This window comes from Malaclemys terrapin, chromosome 17 (genome assembly GCF_027887155.1).
Source record: "Malaclemys terrapin pileata isolate rMalTer1 chromosome 17, rMalTer1.hap1, whole genome shotgun sequence".
NCBI lineage: Eukaryota > Metazoa > Chordata > Testudines > Emydidae > Malaclemys > Malaclemys terrapin.
This window is the reverse complement of record NC_071521.1, coordinates 6,004,480-6,025,204: the sequence shown is the minus strand read 5'-3', so window position 1 is coordinate 6,025,204 and position 20,725 is coordinate 6,004,480. Positions and strand designations below refer to the sequence as shown.

Genomic DNA, 20,725 nt, shown 5'->3' with positions numbered 1-20,725 from the left:
TCTCACATATGCTGAAAAGTTGGCTTCCTTTCCTTGGAACCATTTTATTTTTAGAGATGGGTAGAAAATGTTGCATTGACAACCTCTGTTTGATCCAGTTATGTAATTCATGGTGGTGGTAATTCTCAGCACCAAGACACTCCCAGGTGTGGCTTTCCAACCCTCTCCATAAAAACAGACCCCCCCCAAAACAGTAATGTCCTTGCTGTACAAATCTGTAAATGGATAGCTGAGAAGAAATCATTGCCATGTGTTTTACTGGAGGGGTAGGGGAAACTGTATCTTGTTTAAACTAGCCTTTCCACTCTCACAGCAAATACTGCTACTGGCAAATTTTGAGGGTTTTTTTTTTTTTTTTTTAATATTAGAACAGTCTCTAAAAAGCCAGTCTGCTTTTTCAGTTGCCGTTCCTGAGGAAAGAATCCAATTCCTCGTACTGACAGTAAACTTTCAGAAAGGAGTAGACTAATGTATTCTAGGGAATGGTGTGTGCGCTGTATACTTGGTGGGCTGGAGTGTGATGCATAGGATGTGTTTTAGAATTTCCATCTAACCGGACAGAGCTGAGGCTGTTTGCATGGATGTTTGTTCCCCCCGCAGAGCATTATGACTGAGTAGTGTTTTGTCTTCACAATGTTGAGCATTTCTAACATTGTTCTTTAGAGAAACAGGATTATACCCTTGTATACAATATTTTGTTTCTCAGTCATGGGGCCTATTTATATAATAGCAGAACAGAACAAATTCAATAGAAACACAGAAGACGATCATAGGAAAAACTACAGGATGGTACAGTAGGCAACTACTAAGCCAGCAGGCTATTGCATATAACTCTTATTACTGTGTAACATTAAAACAGAGCTGCTCCACTCAGAAAATAGAAAACTTGAAAAGCCGACTTGCTGGCTTTGATCATTTTCCAGTTGTCCAGCCTTTAGGTTGGATCTGATGGTCCAGAAGAGGAGTAATATTTTCTTTCTCCCTATGCAGATTGTGAGTAGGCTTCTGAATTGCTGGGTGAGGCATAGCCATGGGTAGTTTGTCTGGGGAGGTACAGGGGAATGACAGAGGAGCTCACACCAAGTAGGCGCTTGCATTGTCACCATTCTGTCCAACTTGAAGGCCAGGCAATGCCCCCTCCCCCAGGGTTATAATCTATACAATTCTAGCTAAAACATGTCTCTCCTGCTCAAGCACATTGAAAAAGGATTTTCTGTTTTAACCACAGCTGTAGTCCCAGGCTGCCCCGAAATCTGGGGATGAGAGAGGGAAAGATTTAAAAAAGGAAATAAAAATTGAGGCTGTTCCATCCGATTATGGACTTGTGTAACTCTCGCTGTGTTTTAATGACTCCGAATAAAAACCTTCCTTCAAAGGACACACAACAAAAAACCCTACAACATGGAAGAGCGAGGAAAAGCTAATCCTGCTCCCGGCACGTAGATCTTGACAATCTCACAAAAGACAGGGGGAAACAGTGTAAAATAGTGATTGCCAAAGTTTCCAAGAGCCTTTTGAGTCTACACAAAAACAAAGCCAAAAAAAGAGCACTCAGCCAGATCATGCATTGAATCTCATGGGAAGCTTCCCCCCGCCCCCCTTCCCCTTTTTTCTCTCTCCTAGCACAGCTTAGTGTCATTCAGAATGGTGCCAGGTATCCATTGTTAGGGACATTTGTCTGCTTCCTTGTAAGGGGACATTTAAAGCTGAAACTCAAGTTTTTGTTCCGTGTCCTCTGTCGTCTTTCATCCCCATGTTGGGGCCTGGCTCTGCAAGGTGCTGAATGCCAGCGAAGAAGGCTCGTAGGATGGTCCCGGCCATTGTTCATTAGGTCTGTTCTGAAAGCAGTTGGGTATTGTAGAGTCTTGTTTATTTTCTCCTATATAAAAGCCTTTCTGAAAAAACAGGCTGAATCTCTGAAACTCGGCACAAACCAAAGAAACAACATACAAATTCATGACCTTGGCAAAGGGCTTTGATGGTAGAAAGTCAGAGTAAAGCTTAAGCGTCATTAAGTAGCTGACTTAGAAACCAATGGCACGGTGTGGTGAACCATAAGGAATGCTGAAGTGCAAAAGAAACTGAAAATAAATCCAGGGGAAGGCTAACTCCCCTTCTAAAAAACATTGCAGATGTAAGAATTAAAGTTTAGCTGTCATGAAAGAAGTCCCTAATTTTCAGAGGGAAATATAGGAATTGCCATTCTGCATCAGACCAGACTTCAGAAACTGGCCATTCCTCACATCACATTCCAGTATAGAGTCGGAGGATGTTAGAATTGTGTGTGTGTGTGTGTGTGTGTGTGTGTGTGTGTGTTTGGCTTTGGCTATTATTATTATTATTTATCAGGATTTGCATAACTTTTGTGTGTGCATTAATAGCATTTCCATATAATGGCTTTTTATTCTGTAAATAGGTCTAGACTTGAAGAACATTTAGGCCTTAAAGAAACTAGTTAGACATTATATGGGCTCTAGCATTTGATTTGAGAAGTATGCAGCTAGGTAGGATATTAAACAAAACCAAAGTACTTATCGCTTTAACTATAGCACCATGGGCCTGATCCTGAAAGGATTTCAATGGAACTTCAGATGCTCATCATCTTTCAGTATCAAACCATATTCTTTTCAGTCACCTTACTGTTTAGCAGATGTATTTGATTTTATTCAGTTTCAACAGACACAAGTGAAATTGCACCAAGTGTCTTTAAATCCTCACACAACGAATTGCTAGAGTATAAGGGATGGACCTGAAAGTTATGAAATACCAAACTGACATATGCATATTTCATTGAAAATTCATCTAAAATAGCTGTTCTAGAATAAAATTGCAGTAATTAGCTAAGAGAATAGTTTTCTCTCCTGGCCCTCTGATTCCTTGACAGTAAGTAAAGAGGGCAAGAAACAATCCAAAATCTTTAGTGAGAGGATACATAGCATACTGTATCAAGATGATCCCAGACCAAGCTTAAAAAATAAATGTTACAATTTAAACCACAGCCAGTAACAATGATGCCGTGAACATCTTGAAACCAAATAATTGCAATCTTCATAAAACTGCTTGTTTTAACTGCAGTCATGGTTCTTTGAATCAATTGCCTCCAATACAGATCAATGAGTAGTCTGACCCTTAGGATCAGGCAGGAGGCAGTCAACAGAAGAACAGAATTAATCTATTTTCCAGGAAATATAAAAGAACACCAAACTAGGTACAAACATAGAGGAGATGGAGAAAAATGGGTCTCTGAAATGAACAGGGCATCACACTCATCAGACAGAGTTGGTCTTATCTGCTTCTTATTGTAAAAGTGGGAATACTCTAATGGCTGTGAGGGGAAAAAGGGGGAAGGTGTAATGCTGACTAGAGGGTGTGGAAAATCTTTGGCTTCATTGGCTGCCTCCTGTCTAATCAATGTGAATTGTTCTGAACTTGTATCAACCAAATCACAGAAAACAACTTGCAGGCAAGAAATTCTCCCTCTTATTAAGGACTCGGCAGCCCGAGGAAACTTAAGATCCACATGGGTGTCGTTCTGCATCAGACCTTTTTTGGCATTAAACTTCTAGTCCCTGTTTCTTCACAGTAAAACACAGATGTTTAATTTTAGACTGGCAGATGTTTCACTCCTGTCTGAGATCTGAAATAAAGGCAAGATATGGGCATTTATAAACCAGTAATATTGTTCCTGTTCTTCCAGATGAACTCTGTGTATAAATAGGGCACACATCATATCTCTACAGTTGAGTATACTGTTGCAAAAGGCACTATTAGTAAAATATGTATAGTTCTATGGTGGACTATATTATCATTTTTTCTTCTTGTGTGCACGCACACGTGCGTGTATTTATCTATAAACATACATACCGCTTGCCTGTAAATCTTCTAAGAATCTGTGAAAATAGCTACAGATGTTGGCTACTGTTTTCATGTCCGCTACCTAGCAAGTGTGACTTAGGGATTCTTGTAAACTCTTTGTTTGAAAGGCAACTTCTGATTCTGTGGGGAAGGGAGGGCAACTAGGTGTGTGCTTCAAAATTCCAGTCATCCATGGTAGGTGAGAAGAGGATGGTTTTGTGGACAAGGCAGTGGACTAGGCCCCAAGACTTCTGGGTTCACACTTCCTGTGTAACAAGGATCAAGTAACTTCAGCTGCTCTCTCTGTTCTCTGTCTGTAAAATAGGAACAATAATACTTTCCTACCCTGAAGAAAAGTGAATGAGAAGAATAAGAAGAGAATCCAGACGAAAACCTCTGGAGTTGTGAACCTCCAAGGGGGAATTGGTATTTCTGCTCTTTGAGTTGGCAAGAGCCAAGAAGATATTAAAGTAACTGGTCTTTAGGAAATAGTCAACCATTTCAAATTTGGATGCCTGAAATTAGACATCAAAATCTCAGCACTGATATTCAGAGGTGCTGGGCACTTGCAATGCTCATTTGTCAGCGGGAGACACGGGTGCTGAGCACCTCTGAAAATGAGGTCACCTACTTAGGTACCCAAGTAGGCGTCTAACTGCATGATTTGGGCATCCAGGTGTGAAAATGTTGGACTCTAACATATTACTGTCATTCTTTCTGAACTGATGCATGTCCACTAGGCCCATTAACAGCCTGCCAAGAGAAATTTGAGGCCATGGTACATTGTTTGCTGGGGCCGCAGCCCCTCCCTTTTCACCCAGTTACAGATATGGGGAGGGGGCTGAGCTCGGGGTTCAGCTACAGTTGTCCCCCTTTTACCTTTCTTGTCAGCCCTGCCAGTTAACCTATTCTTCATTGTCTAGGTCATCAGAATTTCATTTTTGCTTATAACTTCTACTTTTTTAAAGGTTTTTATAAGTACAGTAATTAATTTGTATTAGTTTTTTAACATGACACGAATAATATTTACAAATGTATAGCCAGTTGGATTATTGTTTCTTACAACTCTGTAATAAAAGGTAATAATAAAATACTTCTAAAGATCTAATGGTTTGTAACAGCCCATTGTCAACTAAAACAGTGATGCTTAGAAATGGAAGACCTTACGTAACAGACCTCTGCGAAGCAGAGTGCATCTTAAGGGCCTGTGGAACAAAGGCATTCAGCACCACCAAGGAGGTGCTGGAAGGGTCCAATGCCGCAAGTTGTTGAGTGCCAGTAATTCCTATTAATTTCAGCACTTCCCGGGATTTGGCACAAAGTTTTCACCCAACCAAGTAGCTTTAAGGTAATTTTCTATACTCAAATCCTGGATGTGTCCTCTTGTAGTTCAGTTGCCGCATGTTATCAAACCCTTCCACGTTTCAGACCCAAATATATATTTGTGTAAATAAAATATATTGGTGCTGCTTCATAGCTACCACTGCCTTTTTAATTGTTCTTGTTTTCCTCTGCATTAGCTGGTAAGCTTCTTTCTTAGTCTAGTACAAAACTATATTAGACAATACTTCACATTGTTTGCCATTTCATTCAGAGGAAGAGGAGCAGCTGCCCTCTGAAGATACAAATTAATTAGACACGAATACTATCCTGTTCTGTAGAGCATAAAGGCCAAACAGACTTGCTTTCTTTGAAAACATGGGACCAAAGTGATTTGTACCCTGCTTTTTTATGCTACCATTCTGTGTGCAGTGATTAATATACGTTGAATTGAAGTACAGTAGCATTAAAAAAGACCTAAATCTTTGGTAAAGTTTGTTTAATCTTGTTTGAGTTGTACTAATTCTTTAACCAAAACAAAATCCACAAATGAGGTAAGTGTCCATATATAAATGAGATTTTTTTATAGACAGGCAATAAGCAAGAGAAACAGTATTGAATTATATTAGAATGGATTAATCTGGATTGCACTGTGTGGGGTTTTTTCTAGCACAAATTTTGGCTGAGGTCTCGTGACATTTAGCTTCAGAAAAGAGAATGTCAAGTCACCTATGGCCTTGTTGTTGGTTCTTATGTTTAAACACAGGGCACTTGTAAATAAATCAGAAGAATATTTTTTTCTGCCAAAATATCACTGACATTTCCCAATATTGTGTGTGCGTGTATCTCCAAAACCACAATTTGGGTAGGTCAGTGTTGTCTGTACTATTAGTTAAAGTTGTTTTTCAGACCAAGTAGCTGGTTTTCAGGAAATGGGACTGACACCAGCTTCAGCTGGAATTAGTTACTCTAGGAAGTTAACTAATACCAGCGCAGTACAGTCTCTTGACTGCGTTATATTGCTTTCTTTGCATTATTTATTATTGCAGTATCAAGACTGGCCGGCCCAAAAATTGATGTACCTTCAGAGTCACTCTGTGTGACATGCACAGAAATTTACAATCCACTGTCTGTCATCTGGTGCAGTTTGCTGGTCTGAATGTTGTGTACATTGTTTAACTTCCTGAAATTACAACAGTTAGTTTGAAAAAGAAATGCATAAAGAGTTGGAGAAAGAGGGCCTGGGTTCTATTCCCGGACTTGTTGTATGACTTTAGGAAAGTCACTTAACCATCGTATTCCTCAGTTTTCCATGTTACCAACCTTTGTAAAGTGCTTTGAAATACATGGATTAAAAGCATTCTATACATGCAAATACTTATTGTTGTTTGTTACTTCATTCATGGGGAGGATCATCTTTTAGCTCTGCCTACTTTTAAAGCTGCTAACAAACTTTATCTAGCAAGATAAATTAAAATCACATCTATGTGATTATGGAAAATAGCAATTAACCACAATCTCAGTCTAAATGTATTTGTTTAGAATATGTAAATATGATAGAAACCAAAGGGTCTGCATCTGTTGTGAAATGTTTGTATTTTTGCTCTGTTGGCTGCAACTTTTCAAGGATACTTTCTCTGCAATTACACCAGCTCTTTAACCTGACTTTAATTTTATTTTTTATAAAGACACTAACATAGAACCATTTTAACAGCCCTTGTGAAAATTAATGTCACTATGTTCTTACCCTTTTAACAGCTTACGATCTGCCAGTTTTTAAAGTGGCAATAAATAGTTTTTGCATTTTTCACCCAAAGCCATTAATTAAAATAAAAATTGCAGCTTTAAATAAATAGTGCAGGGAGTTTTGTTTTTGTCTGTGTGGTACTTTATGCCTTTGCTCAGCAGTATAAGCCATGACTGTGTCGAAAAAAATGACAAGCTGCTAGAACACTTCTCTGGCAAGCTTGCCCACAATTAACACAAGCAATATGAAATAATAGGCCTAATCTTTATCCCTTGCTGTGGCTCTTGCATTTCAAAAACATTGTGGCTTCACTAAAAAATAAAAACTGCTGCCTGATTTTGATATCTGTTGACTCCTAAATGTATGCTCTCCTTTTCCTGAACAGCAGCTGTTAAGGACATCAGACATCTAACCTAAATGACCCACGTATCCCCTAATGTTGTGTATGGTATTTGTGCTATACCTGAATACTTCCCTGTCATAGGGAGTCATGCAAAGGTGTACAGTATATAGTGTTCTCTCATGGGCTCTAAATGGGAGAGAAGAACTGGACCCTTCTGTCCCCAGGATATATTTTTGCAGTGGCGGTTGTGATATTGGCATGTGTTTATCTGAGCAATTTTGGCAAAACCAAAGGGACTGAAAGGAGACTAGAGGAGCTTTTGTCTGAATATTAGTGCTGGATAAAATGCTCTCCAATTCTTGATTTATTTAAATTTAAATACTTTTAATACTTTTCAGTTAATATTCTTCCCTTCTCAATGTCCAAAAGCCTCTTTAGATACTTCCACTGCAAGAACCAGCAATTTCATTCTAAAATCGTACATCTGAATATTTATTTGGAAATTCTCCTCATAAGAGCTTTGAAACAGAAAATTATTTCTGTTGGTGAAAATTTTTTATGTAAGTGAACTGCACATCATCATTACAAAGTACTTCTACTTTGCATAGAAAATCAGGCCATAGTGGTCGGAGAAATTATGCTTTAAAATATCCATCTGGATTGTTTTTCCACTTAGGGTGACCAGGTGTCCCAATTTTATAGGGACACTCCCGATTTTTGGGTCTTTTTCTTATATAGGCTCCTATTACCCCCCACCCCATCCCGATTTTCCACATTTGCTTTCTGGTCACCCTACTTCCACTATTAGTTCCTCATCCATTCCTGGTAATGCCAGGCTGTTGTTCTGGGTGCACTGGTCCATTGAGATGATCTTTTTTAGGAGATACATCCTGATGCCATGATTCTTAAAACAAAACCACACACCTCATATAAACAAAAACTTTCCATTTTAAACGGCTTCTCACCTAAGAATAATATTGCAATACATTGGTACTTCGTATAGCCTTACATTTTGTTGGCTTTTACAACTTTTTGTTCTATAATGTGCTGTCACATAATAGAACATTGCAGGATATGTCCTAGTTAGAACACTAATTTCTTTGTAAAAGAGACCTTTCTGTTGTGGTAACTGTAGCAACAACTACACAAAAGTCCTCAGATTTGCTATTCTACCTGAGGCTAAGTGATTGCATGTTTGATCCAATGCTCTTGTCTATCTATTTTTTTTTTAAAGAATCATAAATCTACACCCAATTGTACTAAGGGTGTATTTATCCTTTCCAAGGAGCAGTCCTGATCATATGTATAGAGTTTGACATATGTTATCAAAACCTGTTGATCAAGGTGTAGACCATTAAACAGTTGGATGTATTTTTATAATTTATAAATGCTTAAAATATATTGTAGATGATGCAGTTGGCACCTGTGCACATCTGTATGAGTCCTGTTTTGCTGTGATAGGTAATTTTAAGCATGATAATGGACTTCCATTATAAACACGTTTTAGAAAGCTAATCCTCTGTATGTTCACAAAAGCTAGCATTGTGCAGTGTTTGTTCGTAGTAAAACTCGTTTGTTTGATCTTTTCAGTATTAACATCTGCTAAAAGGCAGTGGTGGGCCCCATCAATTGTATGTAAAGAAATGTTTTAAAGGAAACCACAGCAATATCCTAGTATTTCAGTGTAATTTCTTTTTAAAGCCAAAGCTTAATAAAACTTGGATTTTTTGGTGGTGATGAGATAAAATTTTAGACACTTAGAAGTGGGAATGGGAGAGGAAAGGAAACCTAGGAATCACGTTTTGATTTAGGAAAAGTGAGTGCTGACGGATAATATTGAGTTGCTAAGATTAACTTTTGTTGGTTCAGCGTGTATATAAAGTTTTTCAGCAGCAGAAGATTCAAGAAAAGTAGTTATAATAGGGAAGTAGCTACTAACCTGATTGGACAATTTATGGCCTATTTGGGAAATGTCTAATACATTTGCATAACATTTTATTTTTGGTTAGTTGCATACAATAGTTTGTGTCTTCTCTTTAGAAAGCTGATTCTGTATACTGTCCACATTTAGAGAGTGATCTCAGATGTTCAGAAATAGCAATTTTTCTAAATGATTAAAAAAATAAATGAAAGCACAATTAGGTTACATTAATCCCTCTCTCAGAATCCATTCAAGGCAAGGCTCCTGCAGGAGCTATTCTTTCCGAAAGCGATCAGGAAAAAAGGAAGGCCTTGGGTTTAAACTTAAGGACAAGAGAAGCTTCATTCTGAAGATCACAGATATTAGCCCTGCTCCAGCATAATGGTGCCCATTGCCTCCACGTATAAAATGATCATTCTTGTTGAGTAGATGACTGTTTTCAAGCATAATTTTGTGAAAAAGATCTTGAATCATCAAAATCTAGCTGTGTTCATTTGGAAACCTGCACCTTAAAAGCATTTAACGGTTCTCCCTGTTAATTCTTTTTCAAGTGGCTCAAGAGAAGCCAGAGCAGATCCCACTAGAGAGTCGTTCCTGTGTCCTCATTCGACGTGATTTAGTTGCTCTCCCAGCAAGTCTGATCAGTCAAATTGGATATCGGTGCCACCCAAAACTCTACTCAGAGGGAGATCCCGGAGAAAAACTTGAACTTGTTGCAGGTAATAACTTTTTTTTTTTTTACATTAGAATGATTGAAGATTAGACATTTTTCTTTTTAGAATTTACCCCTCATCTCCCTTGAACCTTAGTTGCAATCAGACATATTGTATGCAAATTTTCCCTTTTTGTGTATTACTATGAACAAATGTACCCATCACTAATCAGTAGGAAAAAAAACATAGAACATCTTAAATTTCCTTTAATTCACTGTTAGAAGAATGTGTCATTAGCAGGAGTTATTCAATTGAATTAATTTAGCATTTAATTGAATTCCCTAAGCTTGTATTCTTCCTGATTGGTATGGGCTGCATCACAACTGTATTTTAATTTCGCTTCACAGATGAAAAAAAATTAGTCTTTTTTTACCTGTCAAATGTTAAGATTTACAGAGCAGTGGAAGTAGGATTTATAGAAATGAACACACATTTAGACATTTTGGATTTTAATTAAAACAACAAAAACTTTAATAGTGGGTAAAAAATTACACTGTTGGGCTTGTGGGTTTCTCCCTAGATATGAATTGCAAGAATCGATCCTAGGGACACATTTGGTGTATCTGTGGCAAGGATGAGGCTGTAATCTTCCGGCTAGTCACAGATGGAATTGGTCACTTTTTGCAACCAGTAAGGCAATAGGACCCCAAGGCTGGAAACCAATGTAACATTGTAAGGACAGATACCCCGGATAGTGGAGGATGTTCAAGAAGAGGCAAGGTTTTTTGAAGCATTTCCCTCTTTCCACCACATTCTTCTCAGTCTTCTCTAGGTTCAGCCAAATCGAGCTACTGTTTATCTGGATGCATATTTTGGCTAGGCATTCAGAAAGCTGAGACATGGTACTGTTCAGGTTTGATATATTGGAGTTGTAGAGCTGGATGCAGATATAAAATATGCAAGACTTAAAACTGTCGTCCTGTCCTTTAGTGGCCATTAAACATCCCATGGCACTGTTATGTAAGAGGGATGTGTTGACCTTGATGTCCAGACCAAATTCCAATTTGGGTAATTACAGTTTACCTCCCTAAATGCCCATTGCAGTTTCAGTTGGATATGGTATTCTTTTCCACTTCCTGCCTCCACTGTTGTGTTATGAACTGCTGTCTTCTACCCCAGAAGTGACTCCATTCGGGTGATGTGGTTCCTATGTAATAGCCCTTACTAACTTCACAGGTTGTTGTGAGGATTAATTAATACCTGTCAAGTGCATTGAGTTCCTCTGACGGAAAACGTCACAGAAGGGAAAAGTGAGTTAGTACTAGTGATCCAAACCAGTTGTCCTTTCTTTCTGACCATTTTATATCTTGGATACAATACTATGAGTAGCGCACATTTATTTTCAGCCTGTTGTAGGAATGTTAATTTCAAAAATTAGCTAGCCAGATTTCTCTCTTCAAGGACATATATTTTCTTCAATGGAAGGCAGAAATAAAATGCACCCACTGTACAATAGCATAAAACCCCAAGTATTTATTTTGTAGCTGGAATATTCATTTTGTATCTGCTTGCATTTTATGTAAGACTTAAAGCCATCAAGTGATGCAGGTTATTTTCACAGTGAGAACTGCAAATTGGCTCGGGGCATCTTAGCTTGATTTACATTTTTCAATCTGGAAAAAAGTAGATTCATATCTCAGATAGCGGCTGCCTGGGTTATTTTTTATTTATTAAAGTGAAGTTACCCTTGGTAGCATCTGGCTTTCTCTCTGACGGCTTCTCTTTTAAAATACTGTAACGAATAAAGGCTCAGCGGCTAATTACGGTTTCAAACTTAGCAAAAACAGATGGGGGTGGTTCTGACCAAAGTACATAAGAAAAATCTTTCAAAAATTTTAGTAACCGCCATAGACTAAATATTTTCTTTCATCTCCGATTTTTCTTGCCATAATTGATTCTGAAAACTTCGCCAGATTTCTCTAGAAATGATCATAGTAAAACTGATTGATAGCGAGAGTGCACTGAGCATGGTCAGAAGCTGCAAGGTTCAGAAATCCCACAGTACCACTTGCTCTTCTCCCCTCCTTACCCTTATATTCAAAAAACCGTGTGTAAGAGGAAAGGAGCTAACCATCACCTGGTGAAAGATCAAGCAGTCATCTTACCGCCTGCGCTAGGACAGCACAGATGTTGTTTAGTTCTCCATTTCACCACAGAGGAAAAGGGTCAAACGCTGATCTTCTACACTGTTACTCTATTGAGCTCAATGCAGTTGCTCCAGGTTTACTCAGAGTCTGTCCCACTAGTTTTTTAAATATTCGTTTATTCTTAATTTTAAAGGTAAGTACAGAACTAATCATGCATAGGCTTTCCTGGAAATGCAAGAAGTAATTTTATTTCTCCCGTATATCTCGGCTTCTGCAAGAACTTAGTCTGTTCCAGCTCTAGATGTGACCTATATTTAAGCTTTATTTTAAAAAAAAATAACTTTTATATTGTAACTGTGTGCGTGAAAAGAAAATCTGCACTTCCCCATCTTTGTGTAAGCAGGCAGATTCTGAGGCACACCGTAAGCTTGCTTTTGCAAGCTATGTGCTATATAAAAGTGTTTGCTAATGAAAGGGTAAGAGACCTGCTATAAAACACTGACAGTCTGGTTCCAAACCTCTGGATATGTAAAGCTTCCTTAGCAAGGTTGATTTCTCACCTACAAACATACTTTAAGCCAATATATTTGAGACCCAGCAATTCCTAGGCACTAGAAACTAAATTCCCAGCTCACCAAAACTACCAGCGAGGGTTGTGCTGTGTTTCTTGGAAATAAATGGATTTGTAAAATAAATCTCTCTCTCTTCCATGCCAGCCTCCTTTTTTAGTCTAAATTTATTTATCTAGTTGTCTTTTGAACCCTGTGATAGTCTTGGCCTTCACAACATCCTCTGGCAAGGAGTTCCACAGGTTGGCTGCATTGTGTTAAAAAATACTTTCTCTTGTTTGTTTTAAACCTGCTGCCTATTCATTTCATTTGGTGAGCCGTAGTTCTTGTATTATGAGATGGGGTAAATAACACTTCCTTATTTACTTTCTCCACACCAATCATGATTTTATAGACCTCAATCATATCCCCCCTGAGTCGTCTCTTTTCCAAGCTGAAAAGTCCCAGTTTTATTAATCTCTTCTCATACAGAAGCCATTCTATACCCCTAATAATTTTTGTTGGCCTTTTCTGAGCCTTTTCCAATTCCAATATATCTTTTTTGAGATGGGGCAACTATATCTGCAAGCAGTATTCAAGATGTGCATGTACCATGGATTTATATAGAGGCATTATGATATTTTCTGTCTTATTATCTATCCCTTTCTTAAGGATGCCCAACATTCTGTTCGCTTTTTTTGACTGCCGCTGCACATTGAGTGGATGTTTTCAGAGAACTATCCACAATGACTCCAAGATCTTTCCTGAGTGGTAACAGCTAATTTAGACCCCATTATTGTATATGTATAACTGGGATTATATTTTCCAATGTGCATTACTTTGCATTTATCAACATTGACTTTCATCTGCCATTTTGTTGCCCAGTCACGTAGTTGTGTGAGATTCTTTTGTAGCCCTTCGCAGTCTGCCTGGGACTTAACTATCTGGAGTAGTTTTGTATCATCGGCAAATTTTGCCACCTCACTATTTACCCCTTTTCCCAGATCATTTATAAACACATACTAGGAGACCAACTCTCCCCTGAAGAGTTTGCAATCTAAATAGGAAAACAGAAATATTTTGTGTTGCATTCTGTAGTGGGATTTACACCTTTAGGGAAAATAAGGGTGTGGATTTTAAACTCTGTACACTTTAACTCTTGCAGGCTCAGGTGTTTATATCACCCGGGGGCAGCTCATGAACTGTCATCTATGCGCAGGTGTCAAACATAAGGTTCTTCTGAGACGTCTTCTAGCCACTTTCTTTGACCGGTATGTTCCTTTTTGACAAAAAAAATTAATTTGAGCCTTTTTTCCCCATACTTGTTTTTGCTTTTCTTCTTTACGATGGGTTAATCTGGAGCATGGGCGCTGACTTTTGTTTTTGAAGAGGTGTGTGTGTGTGGGGGGGGGGGCTCTGCTAGTTTTGTGGGTAAGTTTATTATGAGCATATTTATACACTTCTTTCATATTCCAGTTATTGAGTATGTGTCTATCATTGGTATCTTAACAATTTAATCATTATTAAAATAGTAATGAACTACATAATTACATTATCATGAATTACAGTATATTAAAATCATTGCACTCACCTCCGAGATGTCTTCACTAACGTCCCGGTTTAAAGACATTACGTCTCACTGTAGCTTTTTGGATGGGAAAGTGTCAACAACACTGTGGCTCATGGATGCCCAGTACTGGGTTTACAGTGGCGCTGTGGCACCAGACCCACACGGAGAAGGGGCCCCGGCTTACTCCTCTCCACCCCTTCCTTCCTTCCCCTCGCATGCGGGGGCCTTAGGGGGAAGAGGTTCAGCAGGGGTTGGGCGGAGCCAGGAGCGGTGCCAACAAAACATTAATCTGGCCCTGCACATGCTAAGCACCCCCTGGTTTTTTTTGGTGGGTGCTTGAGTCTGAGAGCAACCAAGGTGTCAGCGCCTCTGATCTGAAGTGCCAGCTTTTCTGATTCCGCAACTGAAAAATATACCGTTTGGTTGCTATCTGAAAGAGAATAAACTCAATAGGACAGTATCTCTCTGCATCACTTTAAGCTTTCACTCTTCCCTGAAGTCCTGGGTATAAAATCTGCATTTCTCTCCCTTTCTTGCAGGAACACACTTGCCAATAGCTGTGGAACTGGAATTCGGTCCTCCACGAGTGATCCCAGCAGGAAGCCCCTGGACAGCAGGGTTCTTAATGCAGTGAAATGTAAGGGAGAGAGATTTACTGCTGCCGGGTTAGAACCATCTGACAAAAACAAAGGCCTAGGAAAAAGCTGCCGTTTAAACAGGGGAAGGCCATCAAGAGTGTATAATAATTGTGACTATATACATTGAAATTGGTAATGTGAAAATTCAAATCTTTTCACTGTTTTTAAAAAAAATACTTTAAATTATTTGTCCAAAGTTAGTATTTTGTGTTTGACAATATCACAGTGTGAAACTGAACATTATTGTTCACATGATCTTGAATTGTGTTTGGTATTTTTTTAAATCGCTAATTTTGCAGTACAATACTTTTATTAATAGATGGGATTTTTTTAAAAGGGGGGTTATTTTTTCATTGGCTTAAATGCTTGATAACTGAAACAGTCCGTTTCACAAAGTGTGAAATAACTGTACTAAACTAGGGCTCTGAGCCTGCAGCCAGATTCATGTAGATGCAGGGATCCACCCGTGCGGATCAGAGCCAAACCATATTTGAAGGGAAGATTTTCCATATGTGCCCTCGGTGCTTCTCTGTCTGCCCCTCCTTGATCCTGCCCATAGCTGTGCCTGAAAGTTGCAGTGCTTTATGGCCGTGGTGCTCAGCCTTTCCAGACAACTGTCCCCTTTCCAGGAGTCTGATTTGTCTTGCGTACCCCCAGTTCCACCTCGCTTAAAAACTACTTGTTTACAAAATCAGACATAGAAATAGAAAAGTGTCCCAGCTCCCTGTTACTGACAAATGGCTGACGTTCTCATTTTTTCCATAGAATTGTAAAAGAAAACCATTGGCTAGAAGTATCATTTCAGTGTGATACTGAGGCTGTTTTTCACTTGTGAGCCTTGTTTGAAGCCCAAGACCTGCCGCCAGGGCTGAAGCACGTAACTTAGGTTTGCAGGGGCCCCATATGGCGTGGGGCCTGGGGCAGTTGCCCTACTTGCCACCTCTTAATGCCAGCCCTGCATTTGTGAGCTGTCCCAGAGGACCTCTGAGTACCCCCAGGGATACACGTACCCCTGCTTCAGAACCACTGCTTTATGGCACACAATTTTTTGTTGTGAATGAGTAAATTGGCCACTGAGAATTAGAAATTCTGCAGTCTGCATCAGAACTTGTTAATGTGGATTAATCTATTTCATCATCTGGGTATAAGCATTTGTGTTTCACAGCCTATTTCCCTGAAAATGCTTGTTTATAAATCTTTTTTTTATTTTGTAAGTAAAAAAGGGAGTCTTTCTGCAAATAATTACATTTTTAAAAGGTATCAGGGGGTAGCCGTGTTAGTCTGTATCTACAAAAACAACAAAGAGTCTGGTGGCACCTTAAAGACTAACAGATTTATTTGGGCATAAGCTTTCGTGAGTAAAAACCTCACTTCTTCGGATGCAACATCCGAAGAAGTGAGGTTTTTACTCACGAAAGCTTATGCCCAAATAAATCTGTTAGTCTTTAAGGTGCCACCAGACTCTTTGTTATTTTTAAAAGGGATATACGTAAACAATAATAGCGTCTTTTTTTTTAATCATTTTTAAACTTGGAAACTGACCAAGGTTCTGTATAATATCAAGCCATTTATCCAGTCTGTACATAGAGGATCTAAAATCCATTTTAGAGCTGATAATGTAATAGGATTTAACTGTTTTAAAAAACTGAAACTGTCCCAAAAGGCCATAAGGTAAGACTCTATACATTTTAACTAATAAATAATGTTCTTTAACTTCAGTGATTCAATGTCTGAGATGCTAAGAACTAATTCCTGTATTTGTGATATCTAAACGTGGAGCGCCAGCCAGTGAAGATATGCTGATTGATACTAACTGAGGATCTGGCCCATTGTCTATGCTCTGAATATGGGAAAACTGATGATCACAATATAGAAATCCTAATAGTCATCCTAAAAAAAAGAAGTTTTATACTTAAAAATATGTGCCTACAAGGCACAAAACAAGTGGTTAAAAATTTGCCTATTACAGTAATTCTTTTGAATACAAGAAGCACATTAGTAGAGCAAATGGTGCTTGATGTCGACTGCAAGTGAGGAACTCTGTGGTTTAGAAAAAGCTGGCCTTTTAGTACAGTGAAGCTCATTTAATATATGCTTGATGTACAGCGCAAGCCAGTGTCCTCTCATCCTTTCCCCTCAATAGATTCTGTCTGGATAGTAAATCTTTATGTAAATATCTCACTACAAAATGGACGTGGAGTGAATTTTTTTTTTTTTTTTTAGATTTGTTAAATAAATCTTTCCTCGCCCTAATTGTTGTTCTGCTGCAGAACTCTGAGGGCCTTCGAGCCCCAACTGCAGATCTGTAGGGCGTGGAGGGAGGCGAAGAGGTAGCAAAAGACATTGATTGATATGTAAAAGTCAGAAATATTGGGCTGCATTAATTATTTCCTGAGCCACAGATTGTTTGTGGCGCTTTACAAAGCAAAGCCCGAGTCCCTGAGAAGGAAGAACTTTCCAACTAAAGGCTCAGTCTTGCAAAGTTCTGAGCACCTCCCAAGAAGCGCTGGGCACCCTCCACTACTGCTGTAGGAGATGACAACACTTTCCAGGGGAATTTTGATAAATAGCCATGGATGCCCTGAAATCATAGTACAGTCCCAAATGGATTCTGGACAATACGGCAAGACCCTATGTCCAGAAAAATCCTGGGGTTTTTAATTGTTTGTTACCCATTTAATTACCCATTATAGTTAAATGAAGGAATGAGTTGAATACTCCAAATATACAGTAAGATCTGAATGAAGTGATCACCAAGAAGTACAGGAGTACTTCTGGCACCTTAGAGACTAACACATTTATTTGAGCATAAGCTTTCGTGGGCTACAGCCCACTTCATCAGATGCATAGAATGGAACATACAGAAAGAAGATGTGTATACATACAGAGAACATGAAAAGGTGGGAGTTGCCATACCAACTCTAAGAGGCTAATTAATTAAGATGAGCAATTATCAGCAGGAGAAAAAAACCTTTTGTAGTGATGATCAAGATGGCCCATTTCAGACAAAAAGGTGTGAGGATACTTAGCATGAGGAAATAGATTCAATTTGTGTGATGACCCAGCCACTCCCAGTTCTGATACAGACACTGGTGGTGTACTTTTACTGTCTTGATAATATCCCATTCAGCACTGCTGCAGAACTCTCTCCTTCTCCCCACAACAGGTTTAGTGATGATTTACCTCTAAATAAACGTCTAGTAAAATCCTATTAGAACATTTGGGAGCAATTTAAGGCATGGACTTGCCTACTGGACAGTAGTGATACCATCTGGAATACAAACTCCCATGTTTCAGTGTGTAAGCCAGCTGGTAACTGCCTGGGTTTTAGCAATAAACTTCCCCTATGGATAAGTTGTCCCATAATTGTCTATAAAGGGATTTCTTGTACCTTCCTCTATAGCATCTGGTACAAGTACTGGAAACAGGCTATTGGATTAGATGAACCAGTGGTCTCATCTAGTATAACAATTATGTTCTTGTGATTAAAACCGTATGTTTTCTGTCAGATATAACCATAGCTGCATGTTATTAATGTCTTGTGGTACAGTGCTGAGATGGGACAAAGGTCCTGATCACACAAACTTCTTTGTGTTGCTTATGTAGTAGTCCTCAGTGAAATGTATCCCTGTCTTTGCAGTGTATTGTCAGAATTTTGCCCCAAGCTTTAAGGAAAGCGAGATGAATGTTATTGCAGCTGATATGTGCACCAATGCCCGACGAGTCCGCAAGCGCTGGCTTCCGAAGATTAAGTCCATGTTGCCAGAAGGGATGGAGATGTACCGCACGGTCATGGGCTCCACAACAAACAGTGTCCCCCTGGATCCAGAATTCCAACCCAGCACCGCTCAAGTCTTTGAGCAGCGAATCTATGCAGAAAGGAGGAGTGATTCGGGAACTATAGTAGCTTTGAGAACTAACACAGTAAATGTCGATCTAAGCAATGGATCCAACCAATCGTTTGAACAGAGTGAGGATGCCGAAGGGGCTGGCTCTGTTATACAGGAGGCAGCTGGAACAGATGCCGTGGCGTCAGATACCCAAAGCACTCCACAACCTTTTGAACAAGGGGCTGGCTCCACTAGCCGGCCAGAAACTCCAGTGAGAAGACAAGATGGTACTTATGGAGGGACTTTATAAAAGAGAGAAAACATTTTGTGACCTATAAGGGATCCGTAATACTAAAGCTGCTTGCATGCATTACTAATACAAAAAAAATGTGATCAAGCCACTTACCTACTGAACTGCTACTGTTGCCTGAAAAAAATGTGATTTTTATTCTGCTTGTATTTAAAATTTATGAAGGAAATAATTGCATTCGTTACACTGTAAATGACTAGGTCTATGGCGACCTACTGAAAACAAATATTGGGCTCCTTTTTGATATTCCTGAGATTAGCCTATAAGATTGTAGCTTTTTTTTTTTTTTTTTTTAAAGAAGGGGAGGAAAAAAGCTTGACACTCCCCGCTGCTGCGCCGCATCATCACCACCCCATGCATTATTCAGCTCCGAAGTAAAGCCATCATTACCTTCTTCCTCTAGAGAAAGTTTTACCGTCACTTAACAGGAAAGAAAGCTGTGTTAAGGTAGAAGTCATGTGACTTAGTCATTTTTGTCTGTACGATTGGCTCTAACAAGGCAGGGTGGGGTGGGGAATTGCTAAAAAAAACTTCTGTTGTTAAATGATCAGAGAACAGATCCTTAACATTGGTGTTACTAAGTGTGAGGCTGTAACCAAGGTCAGAGGGCTCTTCAGTGTCTGTCCGCTGATTTGTTGTTGTTTTTAGTTGCTATAGGATAGGGGTGGCCACACCTTTTATTTTATATTTGTATGAGTCAGGAGGACTGCGTGGTAATTGCAGACTGAGACCCTGGGTGTGATATTCTCCTGCAGTATGACTCCTGTCTGACTCTCCGGGAGCTACTCCTTCTTTCCCCCCCTTGCCAACACGTGGTGTAGCTTTATACCACTGACCTTCTTGATTTAATCAGCTTCTACAACCTCACCTCCTCCTGCCACCTCTTTTACCTTGTGGCAGTGCTGAGAGCAAACAGTCACTCGACTGGCCCACTTGCCGGGCAACCCCCTGGCCACCTCTTTACTAGGCTGATACTCCTTAATATTTAATTTCAGTCCAATCGCTGAGACAGGTTGTAGTTTCAGAGAGAAACTGGACTGCAGAAATGGGAAAACAGATCTAGATATAGATAGATACGTTGTTTTTTTCCTTTAAAAAGGTGTAGACAAAGGTTGTAGGGGAATGATACTTGGAAGTAAGTGTAGCAGGCAGATGGAGTGAGTCTCAGTGAGAATTCGGCTATACCTGGTAATGGTTTGAATGAACTTCGTTTCCAGTGGTGTGTTTGTTACATGGCTTGGAGTGAGGGAGCGGTCTGATTTAACTTGTAGGCATGCACTAATAACAGCTATCCACTGCTTGGAATGCACCATTGATCACACCCTCCCTCGCATTGAGGTGCACATGATGGGGTAGAAGAAGATTAAGATTCCCCACCCACCCATCACCCCTTTTAAAATTTAACTGGGCCCTGCAGGAGACAAAAGTCCTAGCTTTCAGGAACTAGTTTTCCCCAAGCCACACAGCAGAATGTAGTTGTCAGCTTGCGAGGATGCATTCAGCCCCTCCAAACGCAGTATTACTGGCAACTGGAACAGAAAGCCACCTCACTCTTTTTACTCTAAACAGAAAACTTTGCTCCAAAGAGACCATACTTGCTTGAAATAGCAACTCTTCCTCCAAAGATGCCTGGCAAAGTCAGACTGGCCTAGGTTGAAACACTCGGTTTCCTTGACAGCTGCCGCAGTCTGTAAGCTCCTGAAGAGGCCTATAGCCTGCCCTGTGTTTCTAACATGTAAAGTATATTAAACACAAAGGGAAAAATCTGATTTGTTTTCATGATTTTTGGTTCTGTCCTTCCATGAAGTACTTTTTCCTTCTACCCTCTCACTCCAAATACCTC

The 20,725-nt window shown here is 39.4% G+C and overlaps 1 protein-coding gene across 2 annotated transcripts in view; it reads left to right on the top strand.

The window, feature by feature from the left end:
- The window catches only part of NACC2 (NACC family member 2), a 91,046-nt gene extending 70,895 nt beyond the window's left edge, over positions 1–20,151 (top strand). For both annotated transcript variants that reach the window (XM_054007359.1, XM_054007360.1), the window contains exons 3-6: positions 9,738–9,905; positions 13,700–13,805; positions 14,644–14,741; positions 18,383–20,151. In XM_054007359.1, the coding sequence (XP_053863334.1) occupies positions 9,738–9,905; positions 13,700–13,805; positions 14,644–14,741; positions 18,383–18,882 (872 nt within the window). In that variant the 3' untranslated portion in view covers positions 18,883–20,151. The remainder of the gene's footprint in view (positions 1–9,737; positions 9,906–13,699; positions 13,806–14,643; positions 14,742–18,382) is intronic.
- Positions 20,152–20,725: the final 574 nt, after the last annotated feature.